The 26653-nt window shown below is 44.3% G+C and overlaps 1 protein-coding gene across 17 annotated transcripts in view; it reads left to right on the top strand.

Moving 5' to 3' along the window:
• PCDH15 (protocadherin related 15) overlaps positions 1-26653 on the top strand; it is a 332931-nt gene that overhangs the window by 85147 nt on the left and 221131 nt on the right. For 14 of the 17 annotated variants that reach the window (XM_053948646.1, XM_053948647.1, XM_053948649.1 and 11 more), the window contains one exon: positions 4599-4664. In XM_053948646.1, the coding sequence (XP_053804621.1) occupies positions 4599-4664 (66 nt within the window). Of the gene's footprint in view, positions 1-3731; positions 3751-4598; positions 4665-10713; positions 10852-26653 lie in introns of those variants that run through there. The other 3 variants (XM_053948640.1, XM_053948641.1, XM_053948639.1) reach the window with 3 other exon arrangements.

Here is a 26653-nt window from a genome sequence, read left to right as displayed (position 1 = left end):
TTGAGCTGGAATTTTAGAGGTATAGGAAGTATAAGTGGTTATTTGGAGTTTCTAAGTGATTGTGTTTGGTAGGGAGAGTATAAATGCAATTTTGGATGGCTGTCACTCCTCTACCTTGATGCCTGCATTGTCAGTCTCAGTGTGTCCCTGTGAGGGTGAGCATGGGGCCTCTCAGAAATGTGAGTGTGGGGCTTCTCTCAAAAGTTTCTGAGGAGAGCTTTGCAAAAGCTGCTGGAGCCTGGTAACCTCCACACACAGTGAGTGGTGTAGGAGTTCAGGTGTCTCCAGCTACTCCTTAACTTGTTGTTCATAGAGAAATGTGTCCCTGCCCATGACACGTGCTGGAACTGAGGGTCCCAAAGGTTCTTTCCAGCCCAAACCATCCGGTGAGTCTGAGAGCGACTGGGAGCAGGAGAGGAGTGTGGAAAATGCTGTGAAAGCCCTTTCTGGAGGAACTGGTGCCTTTGGAGATGGCAGTCCCCTGGCAGAGGGGCTGTGAGGATGCAGATGGCCTTTGGGATGGTGAGAATGAAGAGAAGAGCTCAGGAGGAGAAAGGGAGCTGCTGGAAACTGCAAACCCTCATAGCTGTGGGGCGGTGCTGGTTGGAGGGGACATTTGGCTGTCAGGCAAACCCCAGCTTGTGTGACCACGGAGTCACAGGGTGGTCTGGGTTGGAAGGGACCTCCAAGACCATCCATTTTTTTCCACCTCCCACTGGAGACTCTCTCCTCTCAGGTGTCTGCAGAGTTCTCCTTGCCCAGTGTCCACCTATTGGGTCCACACACTAGGAATTTGGTATTAGCTGGTCCATTAACCATTGTTTCAATTTTTATAGATGATTTTCTGTATTTTTAGCTGTAAAACAGAGAGAAGTCCTCCAAGGAGTATAAATGCTGGATGGCAAGGGGATTTGAAGGAGTTTCAGAGGTGAAAGGAAGATGATCCAGGAGGTCTCTGCTGGGAAAATACCTGATTATTCAAGTTGTTGTTTTGTCTGTGCTCAGGCTGTTTGACCTTGCTGAGTGTCTCACCTAGGACAGTGATTAAGGGTTTCCTCTGAGCCACCTCATTAAAAATAATTAGAAATTAAAATAATGAAAATTAGCCAGCAGAAACCAAATAGAGCTGAGCCTTGACACTGTTACATAGAGAGTTTGCTAAAGAGGTTCTCATTTTGCTCCCAAGGAGAGAGGCTCTTTGTTTATCCCCTTCTCTTGATTAAAGAAGAGTAAAGCAGAAGCACTGTTAGGAAAAACAGTGAAGTTAACAACAGGAACAGAAATGATTTGCTGCAAGGTCTTAGGAAAGCCTTCAGAGCTTGTTGTTTATTTAGTAAGTTCTATCTGCCTTTCCTGTAAGGAGTCTGGGGCAGGGGCACTGCTGCCTCAGGATTCCATTTACCAGCATTGCTGCCTAAATGTAAAATGCATCATGAAAACTGTAGGGAGGGAAGCTCATTTATGGAATGCTTTTCCTTTTTAAAGTGTGCTTGATTTATCATGATTTGACTTCAAAAACTACTCCATTATGCCCAAGAATTTCAAGGACAGCTTGTTGTTTTGTTGAGAAAATTGGAACAGAGGCATGTTCTGGTAATACATTCTGGTAATGAACTGCAGTGTAAAATTGGAAGAGGTAAAATAATGGCTAGAAGAGTTCTACCAAGGCTCATATACTGACACGGGGCACCTTTCTGTTCTTTGGGTTTAAAGTCTTGTGAAAAAATTTAGCTTAAGGAACTTCTATTTCCTCCTTGCTAATTCACCTATGTGTGTTTCCTGAGAGCTTCCATTTTCCTTGATTAAATATATTCCAGCTTGTGTCGTCTTTATAAGTTCCCCAAATCCTGAATCTCAATGATAACATACATCCCTAGAAAAAAGTTAGGGTTGTTTTTGTTATGGCACTGGAATGTTTATTGTATCCAGTGAAAAAAAAATGAGGGGGGGGGGAGGGGGGAAAGGCCGTATTTCATATAGATAATGCAAACATTTCTTATCTGCCCACTCAGTGTGCTCATAGGAAACTGCAGTGTTATGAAAGATGTGGTTTTCCAGGTGATTTATTTGCTCTGTTAAATCCTGTAAAACAAAAAAAAGCTTTAAAATAATAGTTAATTTAATTCTTAAAAGCCAAACAAATTGAAAATTTTAAATTGTTATGTATCAAAGTAGACTGTATAAGAATGAAAGGAATAGGGAAGGAGAGGTCATGCATTAATAATCTTATTTAGACTGCCTAAGGCATTTTGAAATGGTGAAGCGGGCACTGAGGTACTTGGTCACAGGTTGGGTTTGTTGGTCTTGGAGGCTTTTTCCAACCTGAAGGATTCTGTGACAACAAACCCAGGATGTGGTGGTGGATCTCTGAGGGGCACGCACAGCAGCTCCCAGTGTTCCTCAACATCTGTATGGAGGGAGGGAGCCTGGCCCTGTGGGCAGCCCTGGAGGCACCTCTGGAGTGCTGTGTCCAGCTCTGGAGCCTCAGCAGAGCAGGGCCAGGAGCTGCTGGAGCTGAGCAAGGGCCTGGAGCATCTGGGTGCCCAGGAAAGGCTGAGGGAGCTGGGGCTGCTCAGCCTGGAGAGGAGCCCCAGCTGAGAGGGGCCCTCAGGCCTGGCTGTCCCTGTGTGCAGGGAGGGGCAGAGCAGGGCCCAGGCTCTGCTCCGGGGCCCAGCAATGGCACCAGAGCCACGGGCAGGGCCTGAGCCCAGCAATTCCCCCTGCACAGGAGGCACAACTTCTTCCCTGGGCAGTGCCCAGCCCTGAGCACATTGTGCACAGAGCCTGGGGGCTCTCCTCCCTGGGGCTGGGGCAGAGCTGTGTGCACACAATGCTGTGCCCTGTGCTCTGGGAATTCCATCATGTCCATATGGATGGACAGGCTCAGGGAATGCCATGCTCAGTCCTTTCCCTATGGTGCTGAGATGTTTGAACTCCTCAGGGACAACGCAAAGCTGCTGCTGCTGCAGGAAAACCCAGTGTTGTAGACGTGTTCTCTAGAGGCTTCACTTAAATGGAGATCTGAGCTAATGCTTCACTGTCTCACCTCCCGTTGTAGGTCTTGTCTGTGCTGGAGTAATTAGAGGTTGTAACGAGCTGCAGTTTAGGTCCTTTGAAGTCCACAAATGTGTCATTTTTGCCATAAGATGAGAAGTAGAATTTACCTCAGCTTGCTCTTCTGTTTAGTTTACAGATGATTTTCCGTTGGGATTTGTATGTAAAAAATACACTCCAAAAGCCCAAAACCAAACCAGTAATGCCTGAGTATTTCTTTCCTATTTTGAGCCCAGAGTTGGATTAGAAGGCATGATTTCACACAAGTTTGGTTGAACTGTGCATCAGAGGAGCCTCTTAAAGTCTATAAAATCATGGGCAATCTCAGATAGTCCTGCGTGGTGTATTGGGAAGAAGAATGGTTGTCTCTTTTCTCACTGAGTCAGTGAGGCTCTTGGAAAATTAAAAGCTCTTCCTAACGAACTTTTATTTCCATGTGCTTTAAAGGGGATAGTGGTTTTCTGCTGTTTAATGTAGAAAACTTGATTGGTCCTAAAACAGTCATCACATGTGGTGATCATGCTTTTATGTATTTTAAGGCTACACTTACGTGTTTGCTAGCTCTGCATGTACTGCTTGATATCTTTGAACCTCTCTTTTGAGTAAAACAACAAACTCTTACTTATTTTCTTTCGTTATTCTGCTCTGCTTCCATTGATGACTCTAAACTTTTGACTCCAGACTGGCAATATGAGGGTAAGATGGCAAAATATGACTTCCTGAACATTGCTTGTCTGCTTTTCATTTGTGTTCTCCTTAGAGTTATTAAAATTCCATTCACTAAATAGATCCTTTTTGTTGCAATTAAATACAAATTATGTTTGTTTCTGTTGTGAAGCTTTAATTATGATTTATACCTTTTAATCATTCCTTTGTTATTTCTTTTGGGTCAAATTACCATTGTATTCCCTGTGTCCTGACACACATTGAGATTCCTGACGGGATCTCTAGAGCAAAACACAAACAGATTCCTTAGTGTAGCCATCCAACTGGTGACAACAATCCTTCCCTGGAAGAGTGGGGAGGCTCTGGCACCAGGGTACCCAGAGAAGCTGTGGCTGCCCCTGGATCCCTGGAAGTGCCCAAGGCCAGGTTGGACTTTGGGGCTTGGAGCAGCCTGGGATAGTGGAAGGTGTCCCTGCCCATGACAGTGGCAGGGAATGAGATGGCTTTACAGGCCCTTCCAACCCAAACCATTCCATGATGCTGTGATTTGAGGGGTGTGTGACATGCAAAGGAAAAAACATATAATGTTTTTGCAGTTCAAATGTTTTAAATATGGATCATAACTGAGATCTTTTGTCATCACATCCTCCCTTGCATTACAAAGTTTTTCTGAGTAAGGGATAAGCAAGCAGCTCTGTTTTGAACTTCTGTGAGTGTATCTTTACTATCAGTTTTAGCTCATACCTGCATCACATTTAAGGGACTATTTGCCTTCAGCATGCCAAATATGCTGACTTAAAAAAAAAAAAAAACCAACAACAAAACCCCAGAGATCCTACTTTTGGAATGAGAAATAACTCTTTTTTTCATCTTTATAGATTGCAAGTTGGCCAGAACAGGTCCTCCAGCCACAATAATTCCCATTGACGAGGAGAGTCGCAACGGTGAGTGCCTCGTAGTTATTTATAACACAAATTACTTATAACCAGTCTTTAAGGCCCTTGTGGCAAACAGACCTTCTGAATTTTTCTTAAGTCAGTGGGACAGTACCAGAGGACAAAGTTGTGGTCATTATCTGGTTTTGTTTGGGTAAAGCTAAAATTTTACTCTGCAGCATGAAAAGAATGTTAGCAACGTGGTCTTCTGGGTTTCACACATGGCTTTTGGAAGGTTGCTTGCTGGTTCCCTCTAAGTTTAAGAACATGAGTTTATGGACACCCCTGAAATGGAAGAATTTGGTTGTAGTCATGGAAATTTCAAAAGAAAATGAATGTCCCTTTTCTTCAGTATTTTAATTCTCTTGACAAATCAGAGAGTTCTCATGTTGTTAATCTGTGGTCTGAGCATTGCATTTATGCAACATACCTTGATGGGATGAAGTGCTTTATCCTTTTACAATCAGCTATTACTCCTGAGAGTAAGTTACTACTCTTTCCTGCTTTTTATTCTGTGTGTTTAGGGTTTTTTATTTTAACCTTGGAAGCTGGGCCTGTTTTGTGCTGTGTGTGGTTGTGGTTTATCAGATATGGGTGCTTGAGATGGTGAATAAAGCCAGGTGAGGCTGGTGGAACCTCTGTGCTGTTATTCTGGGAGGATTTCCTTGTTGGAATTGCTCAAAGTCAGATGGATAAATGCATTCATGGGTAAAGCTCCTCAATAAACCAATTTTTAATACACCTGTGTGTGCTGAAAAGCTCTGGTACTGGGGTGGCTGTTAAAACCAGGCTCTTTTCCCTCCTCCTGGGGTGGTTTTCCCTGCAGTCAGGAGCGTCCAAAGGAGGGCTATGAATATGGATGTGCTCTTTGATGTGTTGGTTCTTGTCCAGCTGCTGTTGAATCCTGATGTGTTCCAGTTGTGGCCTGCTCAGTTTTGGTGGAATGACCCCCTCAGCTGAAATGGTTTGGCTGCCATAGCTCATCTCTCGTAGCCTTTCATCCTCCCTACTCATTAGAAATAAATCTGTACTAACAGCAAGGAGTTATAAATAAATCCAAACCAACTTTACCATCAAAAAACCTTTGTGAAAACCTTTAGAAAGAGAGGTTCAAGCTGGGGACTCCTCATCCCTGCAAGTGTCCAAGGCCAGGCTTGGCAGGGCTTGGAGCCACCTGGTCTAGTGGGAGGTGTCCCTGCCCACAGCAAGAGAGTTGGAATGAGATGAGCTTTGAGGCATCTTCCAACCCAACTCAGTCTGAGATACAAAACTTAATAAGGAATGTGTGGTGTTCTACATTTCTAGTGACCAAACTTTATATTGGGATTTCCAAGAGATGCAGAAATAAAAATCTGCCTAATTTTCTTCTTGCCTGTACAAACAAGTCTCTAGCTTACTTACAGGGTGAAATCTTACCCTTATTTTAGTTCTTCCATGGCACTGTTGCTTCCAAGGGTCTGTTGTTGAGGTTGAAATGGCTTCTCTAAGGATAGAGATCTCAAAACAATGGCTGGGACATTTTATTCCATCAGTGCATGTGGTCATTGTGTTCTGGCAATAAATAGAAAATTCTGCTATTTAGAAATAGATATTTAGTTCCATTGTGCCATGGCACATTGAGCTCAATCATTCCTAATTCACAGGAAGTCAGAGACCAGCAGACCTCACAGAATAAAAACATTTTCCCAAAAAACTGCTGCTTGTTTTCACAGTCAGGCACACAGGTACTGTGCCTGACCTTTAAAGATGTTATTGAGATCAGCAGAGATGTTAAGATTTGACAGTTTCCCGCCATGGGATGGAGATCTCTTTATATCAAGTAATTTAGGTACAGAAGTAAATTACATGATAAATGTGCTCATGTGAGCAATCCTGGAAGGAGTGAACTTGACCTTTCTTAAGGAATAAATGAATTATTTTATGATTTTCCCTGTGTTGAACTGAATTGGGTGATAGTATTTCAGATCATATTAACAGCAAAACTGAATTTTTCCGGATGACTTTTATAGGCAGAGAGTTATTTTCGCCCATGGATTTCTTTTTATTTAATTACTGGATTTGAGACTTGGTTTTATCTTGTTTTAAAGTCTGAATGAGCCTTATTCCTAGGTCAGACTTTCTCATTGCCAGTGTACCCCAAGTTTTTGGAGGCCTCCATGCAGAGCCATCCGTGCTTTTTCCCTTCAGACAAACAGCCTGAAATTCTCAAGGGCTTTGACTCTTTGGTCAAGGCTTTTGATGGAAAGTATACTCTTGGGAAAGGACTTCTACAAGGCAAGATTTAAAGACTTAGAGATGAAATTAGAATTTGGAAAAGAAAGCAGAAGATGGGGTAGAGGAAATAAGCAGACCAAAGTGAATTCCTTCATGTGAGGACAAATAGGAACTGGCATCTTGATCCTCCATCCAGAACAAAAAAAATCCACAGTTAGGAATGCTTTGTATTTCTTTCCCGTCCTAGAAAAATCAGTCAGTGTTGGTGTGATTTGATTTTGTTGGGTTTTTTCCTCACTGCTTCTCTTATGATGGTGTGAGTGCTGTAATGAAAAATGGGAGCAAATCCCCAAACCTCCTGCTCTCTTCCCTCCATGTTCCTTGGGGATGTCTGGCATATGGAACTGCAGCTTTCATGGCTGTAGGTGGGTCAAGTGTCATTCTTCCACTTTTTCATCCTCCTGCTCTCTCAGCAGCAACTTTTCTTCAGCCTGACTTCCTGCGGAGGCAGAGGATGTGTGATCCTGCTACAAATCCCCTTCCATAACCCCTTGTGGGGAGGCACTCATAAGAAATAGGGCACAAAAATGCAGGAAACAAACCTGTTTGGGTTTCTTCCCCCTAATTCTGTTGCACCAATTTATTTTCAGGATCTGATTACATTGATGATTTCCATGCTGGTCTAAACTGGTTTAACTTGGTTTTCAGGGACAATCAGCAGGGATTGATTTGTGCCCAGAGGCACAAAATCTGTAGCCTCCCTCCAGAGGTGGGCTTAAGTGTGCTGATAAGGACTGGGAGTGATGCCTCTGAATATTCATTACTCAAATGAAATGTTCAGTGACCACAAGGGCTGGAATTGAACTAACTAACCGTAAAGAAGGAAGAGTCCTACTATCCCAGGCATTTTGGTTAAGGGGAAAAGTTGTTTAGTAAAATCAGTTTGGAAGGTTGCTGTGGCTGAGCACATCGAGAAATGCATTCCTTAAGAGCTGTGGCTCGATAATCATTTCCTGCTTTTCCCTCCTGTTTCATTAATGACTTGAAGGTGCTTCAGTCTTAGAGGGCTTTTCCAGCCTAAATGATTCCATGATATTCTTGTATTGCCTTCATGAGCATCTCACTCCTTAATTTTAAGCAAAAATATTTTCACCTATTGCTTCTTATCATTCAAAAATCAGCTTTATGAAGGAAAGTCATCTTAGTTTTACCATTTCAAGGGATTCTGAGAACAGCATTTCCCAAGTTTGCAGTGTATGTGTGGGTGTGGAAAGGCACCAAACTGTGATTTTATCTTGATTTTTCTTATTTTTCCCATAAAGGCACTTTGAAAACTCTTTGCATTTTGCTTTTACTTGGTGCACTATTTTTTGTAGTGTTTCTATAATGGAAAAAATTCAAGTTATTAGTTTACATGTTGTTATCATTCCTGTGAAATGTTTCCAGGGAGAAAGTGCTTCAGCTGATTTTTAATCTAGGTCATGCCATTGTCTTTATGCCTCCCTGCCCACACATAGATTTTTCCCATATCTTTGACAATCTTACAGCTCCCTAAAGTGTTTATGCTTTTTTTTTTTATGAGATTTTGACCATCTTTTTCAAATTTATCTTCACCAACTCAGGATCTGGTTTGGCAATGGAGATGTGGTGTGGTGTGCAGATCTAAATTAAGGTATTGCAGCCAATAAATAAAACTTGGAATTAAATCTGGCCATTTGTAGGATGAGTGTCTAGGCTCAGTCTGGCTATTCCAGCTCAAGGTGCAGTCGAGATGGATTATGAGATTTTGGTGATGAGTCTCAGCAGTGTTTTGCTGAGTCTCTGCGTGCTGATGCTGTTCTGTAGTCGTTAATCCCAGGTCTAAGACATTAGATTAGCCAGCAATACAAATCTGAGCTGGATCAGGCCCAGGCCCATAATAACATCTGCTCAAATTAGGCCTCGCTTCGTGGAGTTTACTCCGGCTTTGTGTTTTTATATAGGAAGAGAGGTGATACATTAGATCCAATAGCTGCCAGATAGAGTAACTTCTGTCACAAGTTGTTACCCTTGTGGAATGTTTGGGAGGAATTCTGACAGGATGAGTGGATTTGTATTGATTCGTGTGAGCCACGTGGCTGAACACGGACTGTGCCACGGCACAGGGCTGGGCAGCTCTGCTCCATCTGCTTATCCCTGGGCTCCTCTGGGAGCCTGGGGTTTCCTATGGATGCTGCTCTAAAAGGAGAAGGAGCTGGGGGTGCTGGGGGTGAGAGCTGGGACCCAGAACCCCCCCGTGCCCTGGGCTGAGCCCCAGCGTGGGCAGCAGGGGAGGGGGGGATCCTGCCCCTCTGCCCCTGGGCTCAGGTGAGACCCCACCTGCAGAGCTGCCCCAGCCCTGGGGCCAGCACAGGAGGGACCTGGAGCTGCTGGAGAGAGCCCAGGGGAGGCACCAGGATGAGCAGAGGGATGGAGCAGCTCTGCTGGGAGGAAAGGCTGGGACAGCTGGGATTGTTCACCTGGAGAGGAGAAGCTCCCAGGTGACCAAACTGTGGCCTTGCAGGGCCTGAAGGAGCTGGCAAGAAAGATAGAGAGATACTTTTCTGAGAGATGGAGTGACAAGGGGGTATGGCTTCCCAGTGCCAGAGGGGAAATTTAGATTGGATATTGGGAAGGAATTGTTCCCTGGGAGGGTGGGCAGGCCCTGGCACAGGGTGCCCAGAGCAGCTGGGGCTGCCCCTGGATCCCTGGAAGTGTCCAAGGCCAGGTTGGACAGGGCTTGGAGCAGCCTGGGACAGTGGAAGGTGTCCCTGCCCATGGCAGGGGGATGGAACTGGATCAGCTTTCTGGTGCCTTCCAATCCAGACTCAGTGGAGCTGTAAGAAGTACTGGCTCTGGTTCTGGATTGTAAAAGCATTCATGGGCTGTTTAGTACTGTGCTGATTAGACTTGGAAAAAGGGGTTAACTTGGACCATAGAAATCCTCTGGCAACAAGGAACATTCCAGGAAGGTTTCTGCAGCAGGACTTCCTGCTGCTGCCTCCCTGCCTGGGGGTGGGAAGGCTGTGACAAGGCCCAGGGATCAAGAGACACCCATCTGCAGCTTGGTTTATTTTTCTAAATGCTCTGGTCCAAGAACTGTCCACAATTTCCTCCATAATTTACTCAGCTAATAAATTACTTTAGTGAGATGAAATATGGAATATTTTTATTTTTTAATAGCTTCTATTTATGTTTTTTCCCCATTTTTCATGTCAGCAGTTGGCTCATAGGTGTTGCTTCTCAACTCTGCCTGCAGGTGCTTCAGTCAAAATGCTCACTAGGAAGTATCACTTCTTTCCTGACAATTTGATTTAGTTTATAAATTCATGAGATGGGAAAAGAGGATGAAATTTATGGAAATTATTTTTGTTTCATTCCATCCTGTTTGTTCATTTCTGTTCTGAAATGATGTGTTCTCCAGATTTGGGTATTAAGGATTTCATTAGGAAGTAATGAATCAATTTGATGTCTAATGCTGGTTTTATGCTATGGATTTAAATTCTTAGGTTTTTCATGTAGGACAAATGTGTAAAGACTGAGGAAGCTGTAAAATGGATCCGTTTATTATTCTACTTCTATTTATCAGCACATCAGCAGTGGCTGGGACTTAAGAAGAGATGTTGTTAAAGATCTCTGCAATTCTTCTCTTTCAGTTATTTCTTAAAATCACATCTTTAAAAAAATAAAATCAAGGTTTCTAAAAGCAGGAGGTAATTTGGGGTGGAAGTAGTAGAGAAAAGTTTTCCTTTTAGAAACTGATTAATTCTTAAGGGTAGAAAATAGAGATAGAGTTGGAAATATTTAATTATTTTTGTGCTGTCAGCTGTCTGGACAGATGTCCTAACCTGGTATTGGTGTGATTGGTAGAGGTGGAGCAGAGGTCCTTGAATTGCCTTCAGGGATGAGAGAGAGAGAAGTGATGTTTCAATGGCAGAAATGAGGAATTAAACTCCATTTTGAGGTAAGGGTAATTGTTGTGGATCACGATTCTGCTCTGTAATGCCAGGGCCTTTTCAAAATGTGTTTGGGATTTCCTTTTTTTACTGGAAATTCTCTTCAGAGTGACTGGAATTTTTCTGAACAGCTCATCTATGACAGTTTGAGTAGTCAGAATAAATTACTCAAATTACAGTATGTGATCCATTCATATTCCCAGGGTGTCTATTTACCTTTGCCAATGAAGAATGGCATATTTCCCCTAATTATTTCTTCCATATAGTTTTGCAACAGCAAATGTTGTTTCAGTAGCAATGCTTTTTGGTTGTCTTTGTCTTCACAATCCCAGAAAAGCAGTGCAAGAATCAGAGGATTTGATACATTTTAAAGCTTTTTAAAATGAGTTTTGCTTCAGGGAGTGGGAGGTGATGGTTGGGATTGGTGTCCAGAACTGCAGTGTGCTTTCCAAGTGTTTTGGTATTGCTCTAATTTTGGAGTGTAAAACAGAGCCCAAAGAAGGGTTGGTAAGTCTGGGGGAGGCTGCTCCAACCAGCTCCCAGGGAAGGTCAGCCTCAGTCTCATTGTCCCATGGCAATGAGTCCCATGGAGCTGTCCCAGTCCTGAGAGCTCAGCTTTCCTCACGTGCCACCAGCAAAGGTGTGACACTGATGTCAGAGAAAATGGATCTTCTGCTTTCTGAGGAGTGGTCTTTTATGTGAGTTCTTTGTCAAACAATGGAGTTCCTGCCCTGCAGCTCAGCATCCATTTGTCCTTCTTCCCTCCGCTCTGGTGAGCACTCTGGGTAGGTGCTCCCTTTCCAAAATTCCCAACTCTACTGGTTCTTGAGTGCTGGAGCTGCTCAGTCTGGAATCAGCTTTTTGGACCTGCTGGGGCTCTGCTGAGCCAAGTCAGCTCTCAAAATTCACCTTTGTTCAGCTGAGTCCTGTGTAGGAATCCCAGACTGGTTTGGGTTTGAAGGGATCTCAAAGCCCATCCAGTGCCACCCCCCTGCCATGGGCAGGGACACTTTCCACTGTCCCAGGCTGCTCCAAGCCCTGTCCAACCTGGCCTTGGGCACTTTCAGGGATCCAGGGGCAGCCCCAGCTGCTCTGGGCACCCTGTGCCAGGGCCTGCCCACCCTCCCAGGGAGGATTTTCATTCCAATATCCCACCTGAATGGTTGGAGCCATGTCAGTTCTTTTCCAAGTCCAGTTAACACCAGGAGAGATGTTGAACAGTGTGATGGCCCCCCAAATTGGTCTCCTTCTCTCTCTTCTGTGTCAAAAGAATTCCCCACCTCACCTTGTCAAGAAATGAAATGTTTGGTTAAAATGGACAAAACTGCACCAAAAATGAGAGCTCATGGTGCCAAAGGGCTGAGGAAGTGCTGGAGGAGGGAAGGCTTGCACGCACACCCCGTTGCAGTACCCAGTGAGCAGGATGCAAAGGGTCGTGTCCAGGCAGAGGGCCCCTCCCTGCTTCCCTCTGGAGCACAACAGGGATATAAAGAATTGATAGAAGATCCAGAAAGTGAGAAGCTGAGTCATTGTGGCACTGCACAGGGAAGAAGTTCATCCTCATGTCCAGGTGGAACTTCCTGGGCATCAGTTCCTGCCCATTTCTCTGGTGCCATTGCTGGGCCCCTGGAGCAGAGCCTGGTCCATGCCCAGAGAGGCTGTGGGGTCTCCTCCCTGGCTATATTCCAGACCCATCTGAACACAATGCTGTCCCCTGTGCTCTGGGATGGCCCTGCTGGAGCAAGGAGGTGCCACCAGGTACCCACTGAGCTCCTTTCAGCCTGAGCCATCCTGGGATTCTGTCTCTTCAGGAGGCACCTGAGAATCTTGGGAAGTCTGTCCCCCAGGACAAAATTCCCATTACTTTTCTGAGATGCTTTCTGTAAGCCAGGCATACTTTTGAAAAATTACTTCCTTCCAAGGAAACCTCACCTAAATTTCCATTTAAAGTGATGATATAACCCCAGTCCCTTTTCACACCTGGGTGAGCAGGTATGGCTTTGCATTTCCCATTCTTCAACATGTGCCTGGATGTGGCACTGGGAGACTGGATCCTGGACCAGGTGAGTAATGAGCTGTCCTCAATGTTTTCCTAACCCTTCAAACCCTTCCCCCAAAAAGGAGGGAGGGAAAGCAGAAAACATGGGGGGAAAATGGCTTTATAATGGTCATATCCCAGCTTCCTTTAATTGTACTAATTTTATTTTGATCTTAAAATGGTGGATGAAAAATGTAGTAATTCATGGATCTGATGTTTCTCCCTCATATCCCCTGTGTTTTTAAACATCGTTGCTCCAAAACATCAGAATTTTTCTCTTTATTCCAACTTTGAATCACTAATAAGGATCACACTTAAGTTATTGCTTGTTTTGAACAGCAGAGTGCTTGGAACACTAAATGATTCAATAAATGATGGATTTCAAAGCCCTGCTTGGCTCAAACATAAATTTCATTTGTTGGTTTATTTTGTTACACAGTCTCATGTGAAAGCTCCTTGTATCCTTTCAGATTTTCAAAGTCATGCTAATCAAGCCAAATGTTCTGCTCCATGGCTCTCAGAGATTTTTCCTCCTTTATTCAAGTATCATTTTTCATCATTACTCTGCTATTCCACATTTTTATCCTATTGACACAATTGTTTAGGAACATAGGGCCTGATTAGAATAAATCATTAAGCCCGGACCTTCTAGCTATCTCTGTGTTATACCATTACCCCAGTCTTAGGGATCATTTTCTCTTTCTGATAAGCCCATGTTTTTTCTTTAGGTGTTTGGGGGAGTTGTTAGAGGGGCAAGAATCTCAGGGGGTTTAACCAGGCCAGGTGCTGGTGCTGCCCCTGGCTCAGGACAACCCCTGGGATGGATCCAGGCTGGGGATGAGCAGCTGGAGCAGCCCTGGAGAAGGAGCTGGGGGTGCTGGGAGTGAGAGCTGGGACCCAGAACCCCCCCGTGCCCTGGGCTGAGCCCCAGCGTGGGCAGCAGGGGAGGGGGGGATCCTGCCCCTCTGCCCCTGGGCTCAGGTGAGACCCCACCTGCAGAGCTGCCCCAGCCCTGGGGCCAGCACAGGAGGGACCTGGAGCTCCTGGAGAGAGCCCAGGGAAGGCACCAGGATGAGCAGAGGGATGGAGTAGCTCTGCTGGGAGGAAAGGCTGGGAGAGCTGGGATTGTTCACCTGGAGAGGAGAAGCTTTGGGGAGACCATATGGTGGCCTTGCAGGGCCTGAAGGGGCTTCAAGAGGGCTGGAGAGGGACTTGGGACAACAGCCTGGAGTGCCAGGACACAGGAATGGCCAGAGGGCAGGGATGGATGGGATATTGGGAAGGAATTGTTCCCTGGGAGGGTGGGCAGGGCCTGGTACAGGGTGCCCAGAGCAGCTGGGGCTGCCCCTGGATCCCTGGCAGTGCCCAAGGCCAGGTTGGATGGGGCTTGGAGCAGCCTGGGACAGTGGAAGGTGTCCCTGCCCATGGCAGGGGGGTGGAACTGGATCAGCTTTGAATTCCTTTCTAATCCAAACCATTCCATGTTCTATGAGTCTTTTTCTAAGTTTTTGCCCAAATATATATCAGTTCTGTTCAGAAGAATAATTATACATTGCTGCTACCAGGCATAAAATTTTATTTCATAGGATGGTTTATGAACCCAATGAAAAACCTGCCACGTGTTGCTTCTGAAATGCACTGCTGAGCATTCGTGTTGGGCCTATTATTTTGTCACTTTCGCAACAGGGTGAAGTTTAAAAGAGCAGTTCTGTGACAAATTATCTCCCATGCAAGGAGTTAATAGTTTTTAGAAAGGCCATCCCTGAGGAAAGCAGCAGCAGGGAGAACCACCTCACTTTTCAAGTATGTCTGTGTGTTTTGATAGGTTTGTTTTGTTTTGTTGTTGTTTTTTTGTTGTTGTTGTTGGTTTTTTTTTTTGTTTTTTTTGGTTTTTTTTTGTTTTTTGGTTACTGATCCTATTTCCCCTCACATACAGCTCCACACTTTCTGTTTGATGAATCCAAGTCTTTCCAATATATACAAAGGGCTGGGAGAGAGTGATGGCCTGAGATGTGACCCATGGGCTGTTTTTTCCCCTCTCTAGTGTTTCCTCAAGTCTGATGAGGAGAAGAAAGCTCAGGGGGGCCCTTCTGGCTCTCCACAACTCTCTGACATGAGGAGGCAGCTGAAGAGGGGAACAGGGACAGGACAAGGGGAAACAGCCTCAGTCTGTGCCAGTGTTGAGGTTGGATATTGGGAAAATTCCTCCCTGGAAGGGTTGTTCAGCCCTGGCACAGCTGATGCTGTGGATCAGATGAATGCCCTCCCATCCCTGGAGGAATGTCACAGACACATGGATGTGACACTTGGGACATGGGTTAGTGGTGGCCTTGGCAGTGCTGCCTTAACAGTTGTACTCAATGGTCCCAGAGGTCTCTTCCAGCATTAATGATCTGATTGCTCCCTCTGTTAGCACCTTTGTGTCTTGTTCCTTTGACAAACAAAAATCTTACTGAGTCCCTCTGGGGACTCTTTTGGGAATGATGGTCCCTCACTGCAATTAACTGTTGAATGTCCTAATTTCTTTTTGAGTTTTGTGGCCTGTGAATTGCTCTATCTGCCAAAGGTCGCTTTTTATCTATTTCCCTTTCCAAAATTAGTTCTGCTTGCCCCACAAATCAGAAACCCCTGGGGAATTCCCTTCTGGCTTTGTCTGGGTCTCCTGGGTGGCTCTCCAGCTCTGGAAGTGTCCAAGGCCAGGTTGGATGGGGCTTGGGGCAACCTGGGATAGTGAAAGGTGTCCCTGGCAGGGGGTGGAACAAGAGGGGGGTTCTTCCCAACCCCCACCACTCAATGATGTGGTTTCTGTATCAGAACAAGAGGCATATCCCTTCTTCCAGATCCTTTAGGAACTGGTTTGAGGCAAAATGTGAATTATCTGTCTTGTAGGACTAGATTTTTTGTAAACTATATCTCATCAGAAAGTAAGGAGTTTTCCAGTGAAGGAAGGAAAAAGGGTCACCAAATGGCTGATGTTTACGGTGTAATTGTCTACACCCTCATGTTCTCCCCTTTGGCTTTCTGTGGGAAAGAAAAGGTTTGGTTTTTTGTTTGGCCTTCTAAATCAGGTAAGTAAAAACCCATTTGTTACTTATTTACTAAACGAATTTTCTGGAGTTTATTTTTTCCCCTTGACCTTTTTAGAATATACATTAAGCCTCTTATATATATATATATATTACATATATATGTGACCTTTTTAGAATATACATTAAGCCAGTTTCTCCGTGGGACCCCACACCCCCAGTGGGCTATCAGCATCCATCTCTCCAAGGGGAACATCCTTGGAACCATTCCTTCCCTTCCCTTGTCCTTGCTTTCCCTTGGCCATGAAGGATTGCAGTTAATTTCTTCCACTTCTCCTGTAAAAGCAAAGCTCTGGTCTAAAAAATCTTGTGGTTTCTCCAACATTCAACTGTGTTCATTGGATTTTTCCAGCCTGGGCATTCCAGGATCTGCATTTCCCTCTAAGCTGTGTGTGCAGCAGCAGAGGAGAGTTCTTTTGTGGGGATCCACAGGCTGGGCTCAGTCCTTTCAGGCTTTTGGGAGGGAGTTCCTGCTTCACCTCCACCTGCCATGAGATGCTGAGGGGCTGCCCTGGGTTGTTAGAACCCTTTCAAATCCCATCAGAATCAACTCATAATGTTTTAACGTGTTAAATTTGTCAAGTGACTGTACGGGGTTTGTTTCATGCTTTTGTTCAGCATTAATGCTCCTGCTGAAGCCCCTCCAGGCACTTAATTAATCTCAGCAGTGAGAAACCATTTCTCCTGAAGGTGAGTTGTCACCATGGGTGTGTTCATTCCTCCCACCTTTCCCACAGGGGGCTCTGGCTTTTAAAGATCTCTGGCTGAGAGGAGCTGAAAGGGAAGGATATGCTGCTTTGTTTTGGTAGTGTAGCTTGAGGGTGGGCCTGAAGGATGATGCTGTCTATTAAAAAAAATAAAGGAGGACAAAAAAAAAAAAAAAAAGAAGAAAGAACAAAAAAATTAAAGAAAAAAGCTCAGTAAGAGTGGAATGAAATATGTATTTCCATAAGAATTCCTAGAATCATAGAACTCATAGAGCCATTAAGATGGTGAATACCTCCTTGTTTAATCAGTGTTCTCACAGAGCTCTCAGGTTATTGAGATGTTATTTTTTCCTCCTTGGAATGTCATGTGATACCAGTTCAAACAGCTTCCTGCTATTCCATTTATTTTATTAACAGCATCTCAGGCAAACCACAGGTTTTGATCTGTGAAACTCTGTAAAAGGCACTTGTACACCACCTTTCTTCACCCAGGCTCTGCCCCTGGAGCACAGGCTTTTTGTTCAGGTCCCTGGGGACCAGGGCTGGCTGGATATTAAGTGTTAAAGATCTGGCAGTGCTATTTCTTGCCTGTTGTTAAGCTCTCTCATGCATTATTTATCAAACAGCAGGTGAAGACTTCAACCTTTTTATGATAATTGATAGTGGTTAGAATACAAGATTACAAACAGCTCCTGAGCACCAGTAAATGCCAGCACGGGAAGTGGATTGGCAGGACATGTTTTTCATCATTAATTCAAAATATATGAACTTTGTTGGGCCTCACTGGGTCAACTTGGAGGGGGAGAGGAGAAATAGGTGGTAAAATTGTATATAAATAGCTTTGTGTGGGGTTCTGCCTGCTTGGGTTGTGCAGTGCTCATGCAAGCTTCAGTGTGGGGTGACAGGATTACAGACACCTTCTGTGGGCTCACAGCCTACTCTGGATGATTGTTATGTTTCCCTGGAACCCAGGATCCTCAGGGAACTGTTCCCTCTATCACCTGGGGGCCTTGGGTTGTTTTAACGTGGGGTACAATTAGAATTATCCCTATAATTAGAATTAATTCTAATAAGCCAGCTGCTTCAGGCACTTCCTTTGCTTGTGGCAGGTTTTGCCCAAGTCCTTGGCATGGTTAATGCCTGCTTGGAGTTCAGGTGTTAAAAAAAGGTGCTGGAAAGTTGTACTCCTGGTTTAGTAAGGTTAAGCCTAGTAAATTTTACCTCTTTTAACCAGACAAGGAATTGAGTGGCCAGTAAGTGTGAAATTTAGGATTTTTGCCTTTTAGTATCAACTGGATTAAAAGAAAAAGAGGAGACAGAGGCAAGAAAAAAAAAATAAACCATGAGTTGTTAATTCAGTTTGATGGAGCTGAAGCAGCTCCATATTGATGGCTCATTATTTTTAAATTGACTAAGGGTTTCCTTTCATTAATTCTTTATTCTGCAGACAGATGGGAAACGGTGGCTGCTTTTTTTCAAGGGCAATTTCACCCAACTGACAGCACATTGGAGCTTTGGGTTGGGATTTTTTTACTGTTGAAATATGACATGGCATAGATTAAAAAAAAACAACAAAAGGGAAGATTCTTTAATTAAAATGTGCTGCCTTGGTTTTGTTTAATTGTTTTTATAATTAGTGGCATGATCTCTGTTAATTTTCAGCTATCTGAAAACATGCCTAGTGGGTGTCAGATGTCTCTGCTGGATTAGTAAACATTAAAATACATTAAAACCACACATTTGCTTTCCCTTCAGTACTGATTTGCACCATCCTTCTCATTCAGCAGCCAGGCAGAGCCCTGAGCATTTTGATATTATTTTTATTAGTTCTAATTAGCCTTTAATCATAACGAGCATCCATGGAGTAGCTGTGTGTATTCTGAGTTTTAGATGTCAGGCTAATTTTAGGTTCTGAGTGCTGTCTGTGAGGTTAAACCCAGAAATGGAGAAGAAGGAAAAAGCTTTGAATTGAGCTAAGCCTCTCACCCTTCCCTGCCTCATCCCATCAAAGCCATCAGGGACTCAGGGAAGCAGAACACACTTCCAGCTCCAGCCAAAATACAAACCTTGCTGTTAGGTGGGTGCAGGGATGAGCCTGAGAAGTGCAAAAGGAAAAGTGCTGAATAAATGGTCAAGTTGCTGAAATCTCACAGTGTTCATTTTTCCAGTCGCCACCATCATTATTAATGAACAATCCCATTCCATTGTTGATACAGCACTCCAAAAGTTAAATATCCCACTTCTGAAAGAATATCTTTTATGGGGATTTTGGAAGGAGTTAGAGGCAGGACCTCTGAGTGGTTTTAGATGATGTGATTTATTTTTCTTATCTTCTACATAGGTAGGAAGGGTAAGTTCAGCTCACGTCTTCACCACATGGTTCAGAAGGTCACAAGACCTTTAGTTACAAGCCCTTTTAAGGATTTATTGACCAATAAAACACTGCCAACAAGGATATTTATGCTTTTGACCCAATCCTTAAATATTTCATCTTATGGACCCATGTTACAGTGTAAGCTTCTTCAGCCAATCATGTTATGAGACACAAACCTACAGTGCTGCATTCTAAACTCCTTGTTTACCTCTGTAACTACTATTATTTTTCTATATCTTTAACTCTAAAGCTCTAAACTTTCCTTTACTTAGCTTAACGTGTCTCTGCTTTAAACTATAAATCCACATTCTCACTTCTAGCACCTAAGTTTGGAAGCTTTTTCCAAGGTCTTAAATCAAATCCTGTGTTTAGTTCCAAGCTTTGGTTTACAGGCCCAAAGTTCTGAGAGTTCCCTGCATTTCAGATTCCAGCAATATTTGACTTGTAAAGGAAGTATCCCACCTTTAAAGAAAAATATTCCCCTTCTGAAAGAAAACTCACCTTCCTTCTCCCCATGGTGGGAATCCAGGCTTGCTGGGCTGTTGTTCTCCACAATGAAAGCAGTTTTTGCCCTGGGACTTTAAGGCAGCACAAGTCTGGGCATCTCATTCCTCAGTCTCTGCTTGATGAAACAGAAAAAGGGAGTTTTAGAGCATTTCTGATGAAATCAAAGCTGTAGGTTATGGTCATTGGGCTGTACTCCTCTCCAAGGACTTGCATTAATTTGACTTTCTGAGTTTTGGCCCACAGGACCACGTGTTCCCCATTGCTCTGCTAATGCCAGGCACACCCTTGTTATCCCATGGTTAGACAACTACACCCTGTGTCAGTGCTCCTGGACAATGTCCCATCTCCAGCAGGGATGGCAGGGAGGTACTGGAGGAAAACTGGGCCTGCCATGAGCTTCTGTATTTTCCCTGAGTACACTCAAAGCCTGCAACTTTTTTCTTTTCTAAAGGAAAGAGGAGCTCTGCAGCATCTTGGTGGTGTCCAGACCCTTCCCACTGCATTTCCAAACCATTCCCAGGCCTGGATCTGTGTTTTTAGATGTGGCTGATGCAGGGATTTCTTCTTGGTTGCATTTTGAGACCTCAGCTCGCTCACTCTTAATCCATTTAATGTTCATCCAGATTATTTTCATAGTTTCATAATCAGCTTATGTGATATGAGGCCATGGATATTTAAACTTAGGAAGTTGCATTCCCTCTGCTCTCCAGGCTTGTAATTTCATTACAAATAACCAATTTAATGTACTTTTTTCCCCATTGTCCCATGTTAATATGTGTATTATACTCCTGTAGCATGCATATGGTCCCTCTGTCTGTTTGCATTGTTTTGCCTGGGATCAGCCTCCAACTGATGTGTGTATTTACTGGGATTAAAGAATGGCACAGTGTTTGCTTTCCCAGTTTCAGGGCTGTTGCCAAGGGATCTGAGCACTCTTGGCTCTTGCAGGAGACATCCATGTGCTGGGACCAGAGGCACAGAACTGTCAACACTGGTTTGGCATGTCCTCTGTTTCAGTGTCAGTAGCCAGGGTTTCAGCAGCATCTTGTGGCTTAAATCACCTTTTCCTGCTGGAAAATGGGTGTTTTTATAATCAGTTCTTCTGACCTTTCCGTCCTTTGGACAGAGATGTTCTGCTACACCAGTTCTGATTTTTGGCTGCCTATGAAACAAAACAATGGAGGATCTTAGAGCTGCTTCGAAGGGCTTGATTTGGTCAGCCACAGGTTTCTCCTCAGGTCTTTTGTTTCTCTGGTGTTATCAACTTTCCCTCTGTCTCATATTTGGGAGACCCCACGTGCAAAGCTGCCCCAGCCCTGGGCCCAGCACAGGAGGGACCTGGAGCTGCTGGAGAGAGCCCAGGGGAGGCACCAGGATGAGCAGAGGGATGGAGCAGCTCTGCTGGGAGGAAAGGCTGGGACAGCTGGGATTGTTCACCTGGAGAGGAGAAGCTCCCAGGTGACCAAATTGTGGCCTTGCAGGGCCTGAAGGAGCTGACAGGAAAGATGGAGAAGAGGGACAAGGGATGGAATGCCAGGACAAGGGAGAATGGCTTCCCACTGCCAGAGGACAGGGTTAGGTGGGATACTGGGAAGGAATTGTTCCCTGTGATGAGGATGGTGGGGCACTGGCACAAATTTCCCAGAGAAGCTGTGGCTGCCCCTGGCAGCGTCCAGGACCAGGGTGGGGCTTGGAGCAACCTGGGACAGTGGAAGGTGTCCCTGCCCATGGCAGAGATTGGCCCTGGATGGGATTTAAGGTTCTTTCCAACCAAAATATATGATTCTATGATCTCTGTTAGTGTTCAGTGGTTTCTCTTTTCTGGAATGATTGCTTTGCTTTGCCCAATCAAATTATTTTGTTTTGTTTTGTTTTGTTTTTTTTTGTTTTGTTTTGGTTTTTTTTTTGGTTGATATCTCCCTTGAGAGTTATGTGCCTGTGTAACCTTTCCATAATGGAAAATATGTCTTAGTCTTTTGATGAGAGAAACTTAATTACCCCCCTAAAACACTTGTTTTTTCTGTGAAGAACATCATGACAACCTTAGCAGGTGTCATCATTTCCCTGTGGTGAGGCCTTGCTTCATTTAATTTATCCCCAGAAACCACTAATTGCAGCCAGTGTGTTACAGTGGTGTTACAGCTGATGGGAAAAGGAACCAAACAGTCCCCGGGGCTGATCCAGGGGCTGTGTGCCAGGCTATCCTGGCCAGGAGTGGGCAAATCCAGAGGAAGAAGGCAGGACAGTCAGTGGGTGTGATGGATGGAGCTGCAAACAGTGGCACAGAATGTGTATCATGGGAAAAAGTTTGAGTTGTGGGATTGGTTTTTTTCTTAATGGTTTCCATTGGGGTTCTTGTTGGTTTGGTTTGGTTTGGTTTTGTTTTTTTGTAAACTGTTAAGTGCTGGACTGGTGCTTTCATAGAATCTGATGGCAATTCCAAGTGGGAATGGCTTTCTTGGAGCCCAGCGTATTTCCGTGATGGTCAAGCTGCCCACCCCAGGACATGTCTCTATTTTATGTGCTGACCCTGCAGGCAGCTTTTCTCCCTTTTATTCCATTCACTGGGAAGTGGCATCCCTTGGCACTGCATCAGCCAGAGTGACAGAGGTTTGGGGTTCTGTCAGATTTGGGGTTCTTCCAAAGGCAGTGGTAGATTTTCCTGTTGCTGATAGAGGAGTCTTTCAAACACCTCCTAGTGCATTAATGTTTTTGTGGTCCCCTTGTTAATCAGCTTTTTTTTAGGAGTCTTCCCTAGAGTTTATTTTGAGCAGAGCTGGATTTCCATCTATTTTGAAAGAGCAAAGTGAAGGATTGCCAGGGCTTGTTCTGCTCAGGAAGCAGCATAGGGTGGTGCTCCTTCCCACAAGGATTTGCAGCACAGATGTTGCCTCATTCCTTTATCCTTTGGGTTATTCACAAAGCCTCAATAGGTCACCCCTTTGAGATGCTCTTCCTCACCCTAAGGAGCAGTCCAGGCTGTGCTGAAGGTCAGATGAGGTTTGAAGGTGCATCTTCTGTGGGTGCTTAAGGAAGACCTTCCTAGTCATCAGGGAAGGAACAAAAATATACTCAAGTGTGTTGGTTCCTGACAAGACACTGTCCCATCTCCAGCCATGTTCATGCAGTTAATTTCCAACTGGAAACAAGGAAAAACTCCTGGGTTTGGTTAGCAAGCTCTCAGTTGTGGTCATTCAATTAACACCTGAATACCCAAAAGAGAAAAAAAAAGACGAAAAAGGAAAAGAAAAAAAAAAAAAGAAAAGAAAGATGTGGCACATTTTTTGATGTTAAAATTATAATCATGATGGAGGAAGCAAACAGAAAAAAAGAACTTGGATTTTGAATTCGAAGCAAGAGCATGAATACAGAAATGGACATTTTGCAGCTGAAATCAAGAGCTGTATCTGAAACTCAAAGTTGATAGGTCATTAGTATGGTGTAGGGAATTGTTGATGTTCCAGCCTTTAAGTCCCTGCTGTGCTAAGTGGGTCTTTCTGCCCTCTTTGAAAAACTCCTCTTCCTTTCTGATTTGTACATACTTGAAGGCTGAGAGACCTTTGGTGTTGTTTCATGCTTGCAAGGACAAACTTAATTCCCAGCTGTTTGTAATACAGTTCACTTTATTAATCTAAATCAATCAATTACCCTAACTTCCTTTATGAGAAATATTTATGCCTACTCAGAGCAGAATCAGTAAAAATTGATTGCATCGTAATTGGATCCAGCATGAAATATTTTGTTTCTTCCTGGTAAGAGCATGGAGGGAAATGTTGTCTGTGGTAGTATTTAAATATCATTTCAGGTAGAGAAGAGCAATTTTGGAGCTGCTGCCTGTACCAGTTGTCTGAGCCCCCTGTTCTTAGAGAAATGGGATGGTTTGGCACAGAGGACTTGGGTTCAAGCCTCAAAATGCTGCCTTTGTGTGACCTACCCACTATTACAGCAAAGAACTGGGAATTACTGCCTGGAAGCTGTTTAGTCCAAGATTTGTCTGGTGGAAATAGTCTCCTGGTGAATTGTGAGAGGTGTTGGGTGTGAGACATACTGGAATGAGAGTTACCTGTAGGATCTTCAAAACTGCTGTTAATGAGCTCCCCAAAATCAGTGAGGTTGCTGAGGAGAGAGCCACCTTAAGTTGTCTGAGGAGACAACTTACTGCTCTTTAACTCTCTGAAAGGAAGGTGGAGCCAGAGGGGGTTGATCTGTTCCCTAAAGAAACTGGAGATAGGGTGAGGAAATGGCCTCAACTTATGCCACAGGAGGCTCAGATTGGATATTAAGGAAAATTTCTACATGGAGAGAGTGGTCAAGCATTGATATGGGCTGTTCGGGGAGGTGATGGAGTCCCCATCCCTGGAAGTGTTCAAAAAATTTGTGGATGTGGCACTTCTGGACATGGACTAGTGATGACAGCGGTGGTGCTGGTTCTTGGTTGGATTTCAGGATATTAAAAGTCTTTTCCAACCCTAAATATTTTTCCTTTTTCTGCTCTGTAAAGTTGCCATTCAAATTATTGGCCAGCTTAATGTAGCTTAAAGATTACATGTGGTATGTTCCCACTGAAGTCTGTTTTCCCAAATAAAGCAGGGTGAGAAGCAGAAGGTGAATAACCTGTTTAGCAGTGCCTCCAAGGTTTTTATGGAGTTTCATGTCTCCTTTTAATAGCTGCCGTTTCAGATGAATTTCACCTCAGCCAAAATGGCATTTATGGTTAGAAGTCTGGAGGGAACCTGAGGAATGAACGGTTTCAACAAATGAGCAATTTGAGGGAATTCATTTTCTGTGGAGGAAATACAGGGATAGGGTAGAATTTGATTAACTTCAGGTAGAAAACAAGGAAGAAGTGCCGTGGGATGTAAGATTTTATTCCGATTAGACCAGCCAAGCAACCAGACCAAGACCAAATATGCAGATTTTTATACTAATGCTTAAAGTCTTGAAAACTTAGGCAGCATGGTGAGATCCGTGTGCTCTGGACATCTGGAGTTCTCGTTGGAACAGATGCATCACAGATGTGCTGGAAGGCAGGGAGCCAATGGGAACTGTACAGCAGCAGCAAATGAGAGTAACAAGGGTTGTTTGCAGTAAAGCCCTAAAGGAAGCACACATTTATAAAAAGAAAAGAATCACAGAAACCCAGACTGGTTTGGGTTGGAAAGGATCTTACAAGCCATCTTGTTCCACCCCCTGCCATGGGCAGGGACAGCTTCCACTATCCCAGGCTGCTCCAAGCCTTGTCTAGCCCGAGCTTGGACACTTCCAGGGATGGGGCAAAGAAGACAATGAGGCCTCTAGCATCTCCATAGGCAGAAGGGTCATGTCTGAAAGGGAGAAGTTGGATATTTGAGCCCTCCCTGCCAGCTGGGCAGCCAAGGCTTGGTGTCCAATTCAGGTGGAAATTATTGATATGCCACGTTTTAATACTGATTTTACTGAAATCTTTCATGTTGTCCTTGCAGAAGCAAATACTCAATGAGGTGTATATGCTAATAAGTGGTAGGAAAAGCTCTGGGTTTTGGGGTGACCTAATTGTGGCCATCCAGGACTTGAAGGAGCCAACAAGAAACATGGAGAGGGACTATTTCCAAGGGCCTGGAGTGCCAGGACACAGGGAATGGCTTCCCACTGCCAGAGGGCAGGGATGGATGGGATATTGGGAAGGAATTGTTCCCTGGGAGGGTGGGCAGGCCCTGGCACAGGGTGCCCAGAGCAGCTGTGGCTGCCCCTGGATCCCTGGAAGTGTCCAAAGTCAGGTTGAACAGGATTGGAACCTCACAGTGAAGAGGGGAAGTTTGGAAAGTGATTGGAAGCTGATGGGTCCCTTAGTGCTGTTGAATGCACCATGCAAAAAATATCCACAGCCTCCTTGTAAGGAGTTAGAGAAGGAAGAAAGCTGGAAGGAATAGAGGGAGAATCTACTCAGCTTGGAAAATAAATAAAGCAACCCATGTTTGAGTTTGCTGCTGGGATGGATTTTAAAAGTATTTTCCAAGAAGAAAACTGCGAACTCTCAGTGGATGCAAATGTACTGAAATAAAACCGTAAGTAGGAGCAGTTGTAGTGCATGAGAGTATCTATGGAAAAAATTCTGCTGGGACTGAGCAGAGTGTCACAGGAAGTTTGTAGCAATAACAAGATGAGGCCAAATAATTACAGGTGCCATAGCCAGGATTGAGGATTACACCAGCTAAATGTATAAATCCAGGATAACTGTGCCCCAGAACCACCTGCCAGTCACTTCCTTACGGTGAAATCCATGCTTCTGGCAAGCTTCCTTCTTCCTTTCTGCCTGCCATGAAAATGAACTGGTTGTTGGATCAAAACAACCACCCTGCTGTCTTTGGGGACAATGTGGGGAACTGCCACAGCTGGCACTCAATTTTTAGCTCTGAATAAACAACGAGCAATTGGATGTTAAATATGTAAAACATCCAAGTGTCTACAGTGTCTTCTAACTTGACAAAGAGTGTGGAGTTGGAATCATTGGCTGAGCCTCTGGTGGAGTAATGGAATTAGTGTTAGAGTTCTTTACTGTCTGAGTGTTGTACAGTGGGTAAAATGACTGCATTTATGGGGCATTGGTGCATTCATTAATAGGAGAGCAAAGGTGCTCTGCACACTTTACAGCTGCTTATTTCCAGGGATTTCCCTGCACTGAGCCCTGGCGACAGTGTTCTGGGTGGATTCAAGACCCAAGGTGATTCCTGCTGGAGCATATTTTGTGTTTTGCAAGAGGAGCACCCTTGTACTTGAGCAAAAACAAGGTTGTGGGAATTCAAGGCCAGCTTGGATGGGGCTTGGAGCAAGTTTGGGTAGTGGAAGGGGGTGGCAGGGGGTGGAACTGGATGGAATTTAAAGTTCCTTCCAATCTAAACCCTTCTGGGATTAAAGTAAAATGTATTAGTAATACTAATAATGGAAAAGAAAAAGTGAGAGATTAATAAACCCCAAGTCTTGTTAATATTTCTTAATTCCCATGTTCTCTTAATGATTGCAAACCCCAAATTGCTCTTTAGAGATATCATCTCCCAGCAAGCCTGGTAGAATTCCCCTGGATAACAGAGTTGGCCACTTCAGCAGACTCCAGAATGCCAC

This window comes from Vidua chalybeata, chromosome 8 (assembly GCF_026979565.1).
Source record: "Vidua chalybeata isolate OUT-0048 chromosome 8, bVidCha1 merged haplotype, whole genome shotgun sequence".
Classification (NCBI taxonomy): Eukaryota; Metazoa; Chordata; class Aves; order Passeriformes; family Viduidae; genus Vidua; species Vidua chalybeata.
This window is presented reverse-complemented; position numbering and strand designations above follow the sequence as displayed.